Source organism: Ciconia boyciana, chromosome 9, assembly GCF_034638445.1.
Source record: "Ciconia boyciana chromosome 9, ASM3463844v1, whole genome shotgun sequence".
Classification (NCBI taxonomy): Eukaryota; Metazoa; Chordata; class Aves; order Ciconiiformes; family Ciconiidae; genus Ciconia; species Ciconia boyciana.
This window is the reverse complement of record NC_132942.1, coordinates 10,081,387-10,095,101: the sequence shown is the minus strand read 5'-3', so window position 1 is coordinate 10,095,101 and position 13,715 is coordinate 10,081,387. Positions and strand designations below refer to the sequence as shown.

General features: G+C 41.9%; 1 protein-coding gene across 11 annotated transcripts in view; it reads left to right on the top strand.

The window, feature by feature from the left end:
• Window positions 1-8,609, top strand: part of RNF145 (ring finger protein 145) — a 54,662-nt gene extending 46,053 nt beyond the window's left edge. For all 11 annotated transcript variants that reach the window (XM_072873575.1, XM_072873578.1, XM_072873577.1 and 8 more), the window contains 5 exons: window positions 918-1,058; window positions 2,455-2,637; window positions 4,558-4,705; window positions 5,436-5,792; window positions 6,987-8,609. In XM_072873575.1, the coding sequence (XP_072729676.1) occupies window positions 918-1,058; window positions 2,455-2,637; window positions 4,558-4,705; window positions 5,436-5,792; window positions 6,987-7,430 (1,273 nt within the window). In that variant the 3' untranslated portion in view covers window positions 7,431-8,609. The remainder of the gene's footprint in view (window positions 1-917; window positions 1,059-2,454; window positions 2,638-4,557; window positions 4,706-5,435; window positions 5,793-6,986) is intronic.
• Window positions 8,610-13,715: the final 5,106 nt, after the last annotated feature.

Sequence of the window (13,715 nt, the reverse complement as noted above, 5' to 3'; positions counted from 1 at the left end):
TATTACCTTGGATTATGTATGTGAGGATTTCCAGATGTGTAATCCCTGGCTGACAGCTGGTTCTTTACCTAGTTTTGGGGCATGCGGTGCACTGCACTGTACTCCCCTTGCTCTGGCAGCATCGTGTCTCAGAAGCCAAAGTGTGCTCTGAGGCTTAGGCTGCTCCAAATATTGCAGTGCCAGGATCAGCACAAGAGCAGCCTTAACGTGAAGGAGCTGAAGTAACGCAGCTGGTCTCAGCATCATCGAATGTATTCTGGGGTGTCAGTCTTTGGGACTTCACTGCTGTAGCAAAACAGAGGAGGAAGCCTGCTGAGGGAAAATATTCTTCACCGTCTTATTTTGCTGCTTCTGGCTCAGCCGTTTGAAAGAGGTGTTGCCTACCTGAACCTGATGTGAACACTACCAAAAAGCCCCCAGTCTCCCAATAGTATTTATCAGTTTGATGTTTATTTGCACTATTGTGGATCTGAGTGGAAAGTGCCTTAGTGAATCCATCTGCTTTAACTGTGTTTCTGGCTGAAATTTCAGCAAGTAACCTGGGTGCATTGTGGCTGTCAAACTGACTTTTGGCTATGAAAACCCTACGCCAGCAGGACAGTGCCACCGTGTGGCACAGCGCTGGGGAGGGACTGGAGAAATACCATAGCACAGCCCTAGCTCCAGCCTGACGGCAGCATTAGCTAGGGAGCTGAGGTGAAGTTGCGTCTTGGAAAGAAGTAATAGAATACCTCTCATCTTTTTCTTTTTATAGGAGGATTTCATGGTAGTGTAGAGCTTTTAATATTTTCATTAAACCGATCCAGTTTTGCTTTAAAACCAGCTTGCACAGTTAACAGGGCAAGGGTAGAGCTCATCACATTGCTTTTAATTGATGGACCTTTTCTTTTTGTTTCTTTTCCCCTCTCTCCTCCCAGTATTGCCGAATGCTGTAGCACTCCATACTCACTGCTGGGCTTGGTCTTCACAGTCTCTTTTGTTGCTTTGGGAGTTCTGACTCTCTGCAAGTTTTACTTGCAGGGTTACCGAGCATTCATGAATGATCCTGCTATGAACAGGTAAGTGCCTCGTTGTGCCTAGGCTCTAAAAAGAAGCAGACAAAAAGGGGTTTATGTAGAAATACACGGGCTGCATTGCAGTTTTTTAACTTACGAACTCTTGGGTGTCCTTGACAGGCTTTTTGTGTACCGGTCTATTATGTGTGTATTGGAAGGATTTGAGGTGAAAATACAGCTTGTCACAGTCTTCTTGGGAGATGGTTCATTTCTGTAACAAATTCAGGGCTGTTCGTTGGGATTTATAATTGCACAGTTTGATTGTCTTAGTGCTTTCATTTTCATGAGTCACTGGAAAATTTTCACATGCTTGGATAATATAAACACTTCATATTTCCATTTCCTCATTTACCCTGTAGTTATGTGTGAAACATTACTAATCTATGAGGCTTAAAACACAGCATTACATGAATTGCCTGTAAATTACTATGGGAAATAGCCAAAATATAGAAACTGCCTTTTCTTAATGCTTGTCCCAACTTGTCTAATATGAAATTGGGATCCTAGGTGTGACACTACCTTTCTCAGTTATTCCAGTCCTTAACTCTATAGAAAGTTCAGACCATATGCAAAAGAATGTTTCACATTTTGGATTCCGAGATGTGGAAGCAAAAATGGTGTAAATTGGGGTTGCTTAGGAGTAGTCTACATGAAAGCATCTTTTGGGGGAGCATGCAGTTCTGGGTGAGCTGTACTTTAACTGTGTCAAATAGTGATACTAAATTGTGGTATTAAATTCAGTCTGAGGTTCCAGGCCAAAAAGAAGTCGACAGCTGTATTTGGTATAGGTACAGAGAGAATAAACTGAAAAATGGCTAAATTGCTGATTTGCCTAAACTGAGCACTGGGTGGGGTGTTGAGTCAAGGATGTTTCCCCAGGGCCAAAGGACAGACAGGACGGTGGTGATGGGGAAACATAACAGGTGGAGAGGGTCTTCATGGTGATCTCGGAATGAGGCTGACTGGTGCCCAGGTGTAGACATAGCAATGCTGTGTAGTGCAGTGTAGGCAACACTGAGGCTGGTGGGTTCCTCCTCTTAAGACACAACCTTAAATGCTTAAAATGCATTAAGGTTAATAACACAGTCCTTAAAATGCTTTGTGCTGGGGGGGACTCTGTCATTGGGTGGTGTCTGCTGGGCTGGATGTAGCTGCTAGTCAGTAGCAGGGTTCTGAAATGTGCTAGTTCCTAACCCCCAATATTTCAGCATTTCTGAAAACATTCCTCTCTGGTTAAAGCCTTAGCAGGGGCATCAGTAAAAGCTAAAACCAGTGACGTTTGAAGGGTGGTGGCAGAAACAGACAGCTTATTTCCTGGTATTTCTAGATGTATTTTTGAACCAACATTGACACACAGAAAGATGTGATTGTTTGTTCTTTTGACTGTGTTGATCTGCAGGGGAATGACTGAAGGAGTCACACTCCTGATCCTGGCTGTGCAGACAGGCTTGATTGAGCTCCAAGTTGTGCATCGGGCATTCCTGCTCAGTATTATTCTTTTCATTGTGGTGGCATCCATACTTCAGTCCATGCTGGAAATTGCTGATCCCATTGTCTTGGCATTGGGAGCCTCAAGGGACAAGTAAGAGACTGGTTTCCTAAACTGAAAGTTACTCTATGCTGTTTTAGGAGGTGATAAACTAGTAATTGATGGCCTGATTCGGATTTTTAGTGTCTTGTAAAGTTACCCTGTCTTTTCTGTATGCAGATTTCTTTTCTAGTCTAAATTATCTCATTTTTCCTTCTCTATTCTACTCCCCCAAGAGCACACAGTAATACTTTTCACCATGCTGTATGCTGGTAAACAGGGGTGACTTTGGTCACCTGCTCCTGCTCAGGACTGTGTCCATCCAACCTGTGCAAGACTGTGGTGTTCTGCAGCTGCTGGCTGCCCACTTTCAAGTATTACACTGTTCAGTGATTATTCTCCCTAGCAAGAGTGTCAGTGCACTGTGGTCTCAGTTAAGCAAATCCAGGACTCCAGTGCCTGTGCTTTCCCCACCCACACTCTATTGTGTGGATTTGGAGAATGGTTTTGCTTAACCTCCTCTGCAGTTGGGTATGTTTCCCTTTAATGCAGGGGTCCCAGGCAGCTATTGAAGATGGGAAGTTTCTAGGAGTGACCTTGTGTTAGATATTGTAAAACCTATTTTTTTGCGAGGCTGTGATCACAAAATGATAGGGTTTACTGGCAGAAAATAAAAGGTGGAAGGCTTGTCTTAGTGTACCAGATGTCCTGATCATGTGGGATTGTTCTTAAGTTTAATTTGTGTTTTTAAGAGCTGTATTGGTGTCTGGTGTTCTTGTATTAATCTGTTTGTATCTTTGTTAATTGCTTGTGTCTTTTCCCTTTCTGTAACCAGTAAGTGAAGAAATAAGAGAAGGTTTATTTATGTGTAGAGAGTTTGTTTAGCTTAGAGGCTACTTGTAGCCAGTGTGTTCTGCCTGCAGCAATGTTAACTTCAAATATAGTAACAGAGGGAAAGGGAGTAGAGCCAGGATACGAGCATCTGCCCAGCTTAAACAAGCAGCCTGTGGTGATAGCAGGTTTTAACTCTCTTCTGCCAAATCTCCCAGGCAGTTCTAAATCAACTAGGATCAGGATAAATTCCACTTCAGCTCTCCCTTTCTCCCTCACCTACAGACAGAGAATTGCAGACCTTACAGTAGCGTTCTGATGTTTCTTCAGACTGTATTAAATTAGATAGTTTCTGCTGCTGTCCTGTCCCCCCAATACTTTCACTTTTTCTGTACCTCATTTCCAGAGCTAAATGAGATTAAAATACAACTTGAGGAACATGCAGAGGTAGTATAGTAAATAACTGGAGATACTCTGAAAGCCTTCACAAATGAGTAGGTGTAAAAAGATTGATGGTGTGTTTAGGCTGGAGAGGAGACTAGGAAGAAGTAAATGATAGGAGCAGAGTAAGGACTGGCAGAGGTGAATGTTAAGTCCCACTAACTTTCTTCTTTTGTGACCCCTGAACTGGGGAATGTACTTCTAAAGGCAGCAGGGTTAAATCTGGTGATGAAAGGAAATACCTTTGCCCCATGCATATTAGCAAAAAGACATACAAGAGTTGTAATAAGTATATAATCTGGGAGAACTCTGTTTATATAGGAAAGTGTACAAACAGTTACATGCATATTTAATATTTTTCTTTATTTTAATGGACTTTCATCTGAAACATTCAGGTACTTAATTTGTCTAACCACTAGCTTGACCCATTATGACAATTACTGTGGGTGAATTTTTGCCCATAATCTTTGTCTTTGTATTGAAAACAGCAAAGGTCAGATGAGAAGGAACTTTTCATATTGTATGTGTTGTAGGCATGCGTGCTGGGAATGAGTCTGTGCCCGAGTAAAATAGAAACTCCTTTCAACAAGTTAAAGCCTTGAGCAAACATCTAACGTGCCTACATGCAGCAGTCAGCCTATTCTTATTCTGACACTCAAATCTGACTTTAAAAAAAAAACAAACCTATTATGTTGTTTGCAGGAGTCTGTGGAAGCACTTCCGAGCAGTCAGCCTCTGTTTGTTCTTACTCGTGTTCCCCGCGTACATGGCCTACATGATTTGTCAATTTTTCCACATGGATTTCTGGCTGCTGATCATTATCTCCAGCAGTATTCTAACCTCTCTTCAGGTAAGAATGTTAGCCCCGTAGTAACTGTGAAGCCCTGCATTGACTGTGATCCTATTACTCTGGGGGGGAAATACATGATGAGAAAAGAACAGGGATGATAGAAGGGCAGAAGTACAAGATATATAAAATCTCTTTCTTTATCCTGTATCTGAGGCTAAGGAGCTCCTAGGGGCGGGCTGAGAACATAGGTGAATGGAAGTCTATTTCAAATTGTAAAGCCAGCAGGCTTTTGAGGGCATAACTATCATAGTAAAAAGGGGGTTTTTTGTTGGTGTGTTTCCCCCCCCCCTCGAGTACTCATTTATGTATTGTTACTTAGCTGTGGTTCTTTGAAAGCCATTTGATGTTCAGAACACAGTAGTGTAAATACAGGAAATGTTTTGTACTATTTGTTATAACTTGTTTTTTTTATTATTAAATTTATAAAATTGCCCCTCATGATGCTCAACACTTTTGTTTAATCAACTTGGCTATGTTCTGGACAGAACAGAAAAGTGTGTTTCTAAAAGTACAGAAGGGGAAGTACTTGGGAACAAGCTTAAATGCTTTTCAGGAAGGAGTGACTTTTATTTGACTTGAAGTTCAGCAACAATTTTACTGCTTTGGGGCTTGCCTGCCCTCGATCTGATTTGGGAGCGTGGTGTGTACGGAGCTCGATGAACAATGCTGAATGACTCGAGCTCCAGTTCAGAATTGAATGCTGAGCTCATGGTCTTGCACTGTGTTACAGGTGCTTGGGACACTCTTCATTTATGTTTTGTTTATGGTGGAGGAGTTCAGGAAAGAACCAGTAGAAAATATGGATGATGTGATTTATTATGTAAATGGCACGTACCGACTGCTGGAATTCCTCGTTGCTCTCTGTGTGGTGGCATATGGTGTCTCGGAAACGATCTTTGGTGAATGGACTGTGATGGGTTCTGTGATCATCTTCATTCACTCCTATTACAATGTGTGGTTGCGGGCCCAACTGGGGTGGAAAAGTTTCCTTCTTCGCAGAGACGCTGTGAATAAGATAAAATCGCTGCCCGTTGCCACAAAAGAGCAGTTGGAACAACACAATGATATCTGTGCCATCTGCTACCAGGTAAGAATGGAAGTGTCAAAAGATTGACTTGAATTGAAATACCTCTAGACTGTCAAGTTCAGTCTGCAACTAGTAAAATAAGTTACTTGATTATGTTTAATGAGTAATATTGGACTCAATAAGTTACTTGAATTACCCATTTTTTTGCTTTGTGTAAATTGATTTGGAGTGCTGCCACTGAGATAGGTGTTTGTGGTTTTGGTTGGTGGTGTCCCCCCCCAGTGAATAAAGAGATAGTTTGGATGTGTTTAACCTTTCATTCTTTTTTCTCCAGTTACACAACAAACTGTGTCCTTGAGCTTCTTTGAAGCCTTTTGTGTTTGGGTTGAGCTGGTTGCAATAGTAACAGCAAATGTGCCCTTTCTTCATTAGTGGAAGATTCTGTTGCGGAAAGGCAATGTGTACTCAGTAGCTGATTTGTTATTATTCCATAGAAGCAGCTCAGTTTCTACAGACATCGCTACTTCCACTTCATGTGCAATGTCAGTTTTGTAACAGAAACCTAATTATCACAAGGTTAAGAGTCTTTCTAATGTAAGCCAGCAGATGTAAGGACCTTAGAAATTAATGCTAAAAGTAGTATCTTTATCACACCTCTAGCTCCAAAGTCTCTTTCTCTTGGATAGAAATTGTAATGTATGACAGTGAAAGAACCACCCTAAGATTAGTGGTGTGCAGTTCCGAGTGCGATTGGATTGACTGCAAACTTGATATAAATTCTCTGAAGAGTAAAACTACTGGTGCCAGGTTGAATGGCAGTGTTTGAAACATCAGCCTAGTAATATGTGGGTCTTAGCTGACAGAGTTAGGGTGTTACTTCATTTCTGGTTTGTTGTTGTTATATGTTGTATCTGTAAGTGTGCTGTTCTTGACTTGCACAATTGTTTCTTAAGCCAACTAATCCTGTGACTCTCATCCTACAAAAGCTTTTATTAAGTGTAATAATACCTTATAAACAAAGCTTTTTGCCAAATTTCTAATCCCTGTAATATAAAAAGCCAGACCTGGCCTGTGTTTGAATTGTGTGTGTATTTGAATGCGGAGGCTTGTTGGTATGAAGGAAGGAACATTTTCTTACTTGCCCATGGACTGCTTCTGTCTCCTCTGTGGCTACTGGACCCATTAGATGTATGAGGGGAAAGGAGAAGAATGGGATTACAAATAATATGATCTTTCTTTTTTTGTGTCTTTCAGGATATGAAAACGGCTGTAATCACGCCATGTAGCCATTTTTTTCATGCGGGTTGTCTTAAGAAATGGCTGTATGTGCAAGAAACCTGCCCTCTGTGCCACTGCCAGCTTAAGAGCCCTTCGCAGCTACCGGGACTGGGACCAGAGCCAGTTCAACAGCCAAATCCTAGTGCAGAGCAAAATACCAGACCTGGAGATGCAGCTGAGCCCCCTGGTGCTGAACATGACAATGGGCCAAATATGAAAGACAGCCCTAGCAAGAGCGATGGACAGGTTGCTGATGGACAGGACAGCCTGGAGGCCTCTGCTGAGATGGAGGGATCTCAGAGCATGGACAGTGACACAAGCCCATGCGAAGCCAGCCAGGGAGCAGCTTGTGCTGCAGAACTAATTGCAGCCCCAGAGGGGTGCCCCGCTCAAGACCCGGGGGTTTGTGTCCAGCTCTAAGGTGACAAAGGGTGACGCGGGAACAAACACATTTCAGAGATCCAAGTTTGACTCAGAAGAAAACCTATCCTTCCACAGCTGTGAAAGAAGTTCAGCTATTAATGCTGGTCAAAATGTAATCTCCCATGCTGATTTTTGTGGGCTGCTTGGTAGTGGTAACTCCAGTGAGATGTAGTAGAAATGACTCCAGAAGCTCTCTGAACTGTGGGCATAGGAAAGATGTCTGGAAATAAATTGCAGTGAAAGAGTGTTTTCAAGACGTAGATGAGGGATAAGAGGAACGAGGTCTGTGAGAGGCTGTAGACAGACGGACAGAATGCTAGCTTTTGTTTTGGTCAGGAAGAGGGTATCGCATACAGCCATGTCCCAGGGTACCTGAGGGGCATTAAACGCAGTGAGTTGCTAGTCTCTGATTGAGGTGCAGCTTTGGTTGCTGACAAATTTTTTATGGCACGTAGGCAAAAATCAAAGATACAACAGCAGTGATTGTACTAGAAGATGGAAGCACTCTTAATACGTCATGTGTATGCTTTGGGTGTTCTTGGTGGGGCAATTGCATTTGAATTCATGTAATCTATAGTGACTCTTGACTTTTATGATGGAGTCTTCAATATTTTGATGTATATGAAACTTTTGCTAATAATGGGCACAGTCTGGGCTGCATGAAGTAAACTAAAGCTCTAATGAACACTTTGACCTCTGCTACCATGTGCAGAAGGGAAGTGGGATGAGTTTTAGGGCACAGATAGAGGCCTTGCAGTACTGTGCTGTGTAATGTTTAATTCTTGCAGCTGAATTAAAACAGTATTAAACTCTGGCGATATTTGCACTTTGGGAATGAGTACATTATTGTGTATGATCAGACTCCGCAAATGCCACTTTTAAAGCTGTTAATAGGTTTGCACCTTTTTTCTTTGACAAGGACATGTCCATACTTAAATTTTTACATGCATCATGGCTTCAAGTAGAACTAGGGACTGGGGTGGGGAAATAGGTGGGAGTAGGGGGCAGGCAATTTTTTTATGTGAATTTTGATATGAAGAGAAATTAGTCACTTATTTATACGATAGGCTTGACTCAAGTGTTTTTCAAAGTTGGTATTCCTAATGTGAAATGTGATACTATTTTATTTTTAGTAGTAAATTTGGATGTAGACTGACAGACATAGCTGAATGTCTTAATAAATTACATTTGAAGATTTTTACACCTCGTTATGTGATTCTTGTACTGAAATTCCACTAATTAAGTATGTGTTGAGAGGCTGTTCTGTAGTAGTAGCTCTCTGTTCCCCTTGGAGATCAGTGGAACTTCTGATGCACGGCTCTCCCCCATTTCCATTTCAGTGCTGTGTGTCGTGGTGGTACCTCCTCGCCTCCTCTGGTCCTTGCCACCTGATCTTTGCTGATACAGACAGAACAATAGCAGAAAATGTTTGCTCCTGGAGGCTGCGCGGGCTGCTTGCTGCTACTGAGCCCCAAGCAAAACCCAAACCTGTTCCCTTCTCACCTGACAGGATGGGAATATCAGTTGCACCATCCTTTGATTCTGTATCTCAGTTTTGTTTCTTGCATGTTGATCAGAAATGTAGGTTTACCATGTGCTTTACTGATCATTGCAAAGCTTTTATTAACAGCTGGGTGTGTTTGGGGGGAAAAAAAAATTGTGAGAATTTTTTTCTTGAACTTTTCTTTTTCACTCCTGTTAATCAGTGGTCTGGGTCCTGCTCTCCCATGCCTGCATTTCTGTGGAATTGAATCTTTCTCAAAAAGTCATTTTGTATGTTTTCAAGCTTTTAACCTACATAATTTAGACTGTTCCCATTCTAGCCAAACTTAAAAGTCTGTGGAGGCAGGAAATGGTGAATTTCTGGGCAGCACTGTTATGGGATACTCTTTAGTATTGTGAAACAAAGACTTTCCCTCAATTCAGAGAGTATGTTCTTGAAGCATACTCTCTTAAACCCTGCTTGCTGTCCCTGGGTGCGGAAAGATGACCCCCGAAGTTCCTCACACCAGTGACGGGAAGTTTCCCCTTTGTGTAAGATCACCTCACTTCCATGTTAGGGAGCAAGTGGTACCCCGAGTGATTGGGAACAGGAGATGAGAAGAGCAAGGCTTGGTCAGTCTTGTGAAGTGGAGGCTGGAGGGGTTGTGGCTGCTATACAGATACCTCAGGGTGAATGCAAGGAAGGGAGGAGAGGAACTTGTGCTCATCTACAGTATTCACGTGAGGTCAGTAGGGCAGAAGGGAATCACGGGGATCATCAACTCTAGTTCGTTGCTATCCCACACAGTATGTCACATCATCACTTTCATAAATTTAGGAAGTGGTGTTGAAAAATTAACAAAAAAAAAAAAGTTTGCCTTCACTGTTTATGCTGAGAAACTTTCTCAGCCTGAGTGATCTTTTGGCAATGAACCTTTTAATTTCTACCCTAAACTATTCATAGCTAATTGGTAATGCAAAAGCTAGAGGAAAGGACTATGGATTTACACCAGCATCGGTAAGAGGTAAGTGTGCCTGGAGACTGCTCAATTAAGAATCAACAGGCCCACAGCACATTCAACAAATGCACTGTCTGCCAAGACTGCGGATCAGAAATGTGGATGTGGCACTGGAAGGAAGCCTGAAGGACGAGGAAGGTACGTGCTGTCTTTTAGGAGAAATGATGCTGCAAGGCTCCCACTGGAGTGAACCAAAAGCAGCTGTTCTGTGCTGGAGAAGGTGCTTAAAGATGTGGGGGCTCAGGCAATCTTAGAGTCCTGCATCCTGGCAAGAGGGGCATGATGAGATGAAAACATCTCTGATGCACTGTTTTTAACTGTAAGAAGGGTATTTTCAAGAGGGAGAGGAGAGAAAGGAGGGGGAGGCTGCTAGCTTGGAGAGTTCATAGGAACAGGGCTTTCCTTGAAAGATGGAAGTTACCTTCGTTAGGTGCCAACACCATTACAAAGAGTTGTTTGTAAGAGCAAGCCAAGGTGGAGTGTGTACATTACTGCAGGGTTCATGAGGCAGAGCTAACTGGTTAGTAAAATCTGCTGGACTAGAAGGTTCAAGGAGGGATCTGTGTGTGTTCATTTTTGGTTTTGTTTTTTCCAACTTAAAAATGCTGACACCATTTTCTGAAAAACTAGGGACAGCTAGCTCTAGAAGGAACTTAAAAATAAGCCTGCAAGGAATGGGGGTGGGTGGGAAATAAATACTGATAAGCCAAGCAGGCTGTATCTTATGGGCCAGGAAGTTCAGGGATGAAGTGAGAACTGCCAAAACTCATGCCAAGTTAGATCTTGCAGAAGAAATAAGCCGTAACTTGAAGGGGAACAGGAGAAAAAGGGGGAAGGCTGCTATGGGGGAGCAGAGGGAGGTAAGGAATGAAATGAACCTTCTGTCTCTATGCTCTGTAGACCATCTGGGTGAATGCCTCTGACCTCTGAGCTTTGTCTGGTGCAGAACTCCCTCTTGGACACTGCTTGCTTTGAGTTGATTTTCCTTTTCTCTGCAGCTGTGCATGAGTAAATGGGAGAAAAATGCTTTTTGAGTGTTTATGATCAGGGTATAACTGTAAGCTGAGGCTTGAAATCATTTTCATGTGGACTCCTGATGGTGGTGTGATTGACGAACATTTGGACTCAAAAAGATGCTTCCAGCTAGGTGATATAATGGGAACAGTTGGGAATTTTATGGCTGGTTGGTTTTTTGTTGGAAATGGGAGCACTGATCACATGGTGTGATGGTGTGTGTCTAGTCAGTCCTATCGAGTATCCCAGTGATGCTGATTTATGGAGTCCATTGCTCTGGGCATAGGGAAATGTATTTACACAAGGTGAGATGACTCCATGAGAAGAGCAAACAAGTCTGTGGCTAGGAATTTGATTTGAAAGCCTTAGTTTGAATTGCATTGCTCTCAGCTCCCTTGGCTTTTGGCTGTTTTGCAGCAGCAGAGTCTATTTCCTTCCTTGTTCCTAGTGAAGCACTTCATTTCATGCCAAGGCAGAGAGTTCTGTAAATGCACAAGGTTTTCCAGCGTGGGAAAACCTCTTCATTCTGAGCCCCCTTCTTTCCTGATTATTTTAAATTCAATTTCTAAGTTACCTCAATTCTTTTCCTAAAATAGACCAGAGTTTGGGCTTAAACTATCTGAATGTTTGAGAACAAACTTGTAACATTTTTCCTAACTGGCAGGGACAGTTGAGGAGTTTGATTTCAGTTGGTTCAAAATTCAAATTATCTCTAGCAAATAAGATATAAAATACAAGAAAGTTGATATCAATGTCTAAAAAAAAAAAAAACAAACCCCATGCTTGGGAAGGAGAACTGGCTGCTCGAAGCATGTTGTGTTGTTGGGAAGCCAGCTGCATCTGAATGAAAGTAACCAAATTAGAGTGAAACTGATGTTGCTGGATTTTGTTTGGGTCAGGAGAGCAAACGGCAGGAAGCCCGCTTGGTTTGAAGCAGGCAGTCTGTCACAGCTTGGCGCGGTAATCGCTGGGTTGGAGGTTCTCAAGAGGGAACGGTCCATGGACCACTGCTGTTTTCTGCTGCTCTGAGGAGGGCTGTGAAGGCAACTAGTGGATTGGTGCTGTCTTTTTTCCTCCTGCATGTTAAATTTGTATGAAAAGACCTTTAAATAATTTTCCAGCACTACTTTTCGGTCTCTGCAGTGTCTGGAGCTGTTGCATATTAGCTAAGTCTGTCCTGTAAGGATTGCTTATTCTAAGTCTTGCCTGTGATGTCACCCCACAAAAACATTTGTGGGAAAGATTGACAAATACATTGCCCTACTAATCTCTTTGGCTTTGCTCGCACTTATAAAGGTGTCAGTAAATGCAACTTTAAACTCAATTTTTCTTAGGGTTACAATACTGAGTTTAGAAATGAATTGGTCCCCATTTTTGTGATAGGTATGTTCAGTCACATTGAAGATCACAGTTCACTTCTCCACACCTTGAAGAGATCAGTTTTCTTTTTGACAATGCCTATTTCTTTTAACTATGGCTATTTTACTTGTTAGCGCCCTGCTAGAGTCCAAGGCTAGAGGTGTGGTGACTTCTCTCCTTGGTGCAGTTTAGCCCTGCAGCACTGGACAGCTGTGCCTGGGAACGCCTAGAGCAGAGGTGGAGACTCTGGCCAGGGAAATTCCATCTGTTTTCATAGAGGAATTATGATTCAGCTGATAAACCACTCAGCAAATGTATTCTGTGGCTCTAAGTTATTGATTATTCTCTTGAAAACAAACACTGTCTTTTAGAGAGAAAGGTGGCCTGCAAAACTTGGTGAGCTCTCTGCAACTTGGAGTGTAGTAAACAATGCTGAGAGAGCATATCTGGCACACACATAAACCTAAAGATGACTGTCCTGGTTAAAGAGATAAGATGTAAAAGAAACACAATTTATATGCATAAGAAACCAACTCAAATTAAAAAAAAAAGACAAAAGATTTCTATGTGTTACAAGTAATTAGACACAAATTTTCCCAGTGGTTGCCATTTCCTGGAGGTTTATAATCCACATCCTTAAATAAATCTGGTAGCTGAAACTCTCTCGGCTAATACAACAGCCAAAGACCAGACAATCTGCAGAATTTTGCAGCAACAGATGTGAAAAGCCCAGGACTGCGATGTGGATAAATGACTTAATTCTTAGGAATTTAAAATGTAAGACTGACTTAATTGGATAAAAATAATCAATTGAATAGGTATCTGGTATTTATAAATGAAATGATATACAGTTCCTTAATTGACCATAGTCTGAGTTTTCTTTAAATTGATTGTTTGCTTCTAGCTTGGGGAAAAAATGCCAGCTGGAATGCAGAGGGATTAAGTTTTATTTATTTTCCTTGCTAAGAGCCACATTGTGCAATTTAAAAGGAAGTGTCCTTGAAAGATGGGTTCCTTTGTAAACTGTTTCAGCCCTTGTTTGTTTTCAGATGGAAATTAATTTCTCAAAAGCCCTCCATGTTAGAAAGTGTGTGTTAATAAGTAAAGAAAAATGAAAAATTGTAACCTGCTAAGATACCTCTAGTTTTCAAGATAAAAATCTTTGCATGCATGTGGTTGGGTTTTGGGTATAGCTGATCTGGTCATCTTGCTGGAAAAAAGGCTGGTAATGATCGTCATCTGCACAGGTGGTAGGAAACAATCAGTGGGAGAAACTCAAACCCAACTGTTGCATATTACTAGAATTCTTCATTGTACTTTGATGTGCTTAAGTATTAATCTTAAGTACTGCAGAAGATGCAACCAAGTGTGTCAGCTCCTTGTTGAGCTTGATGGGTGCAGTTGGGGG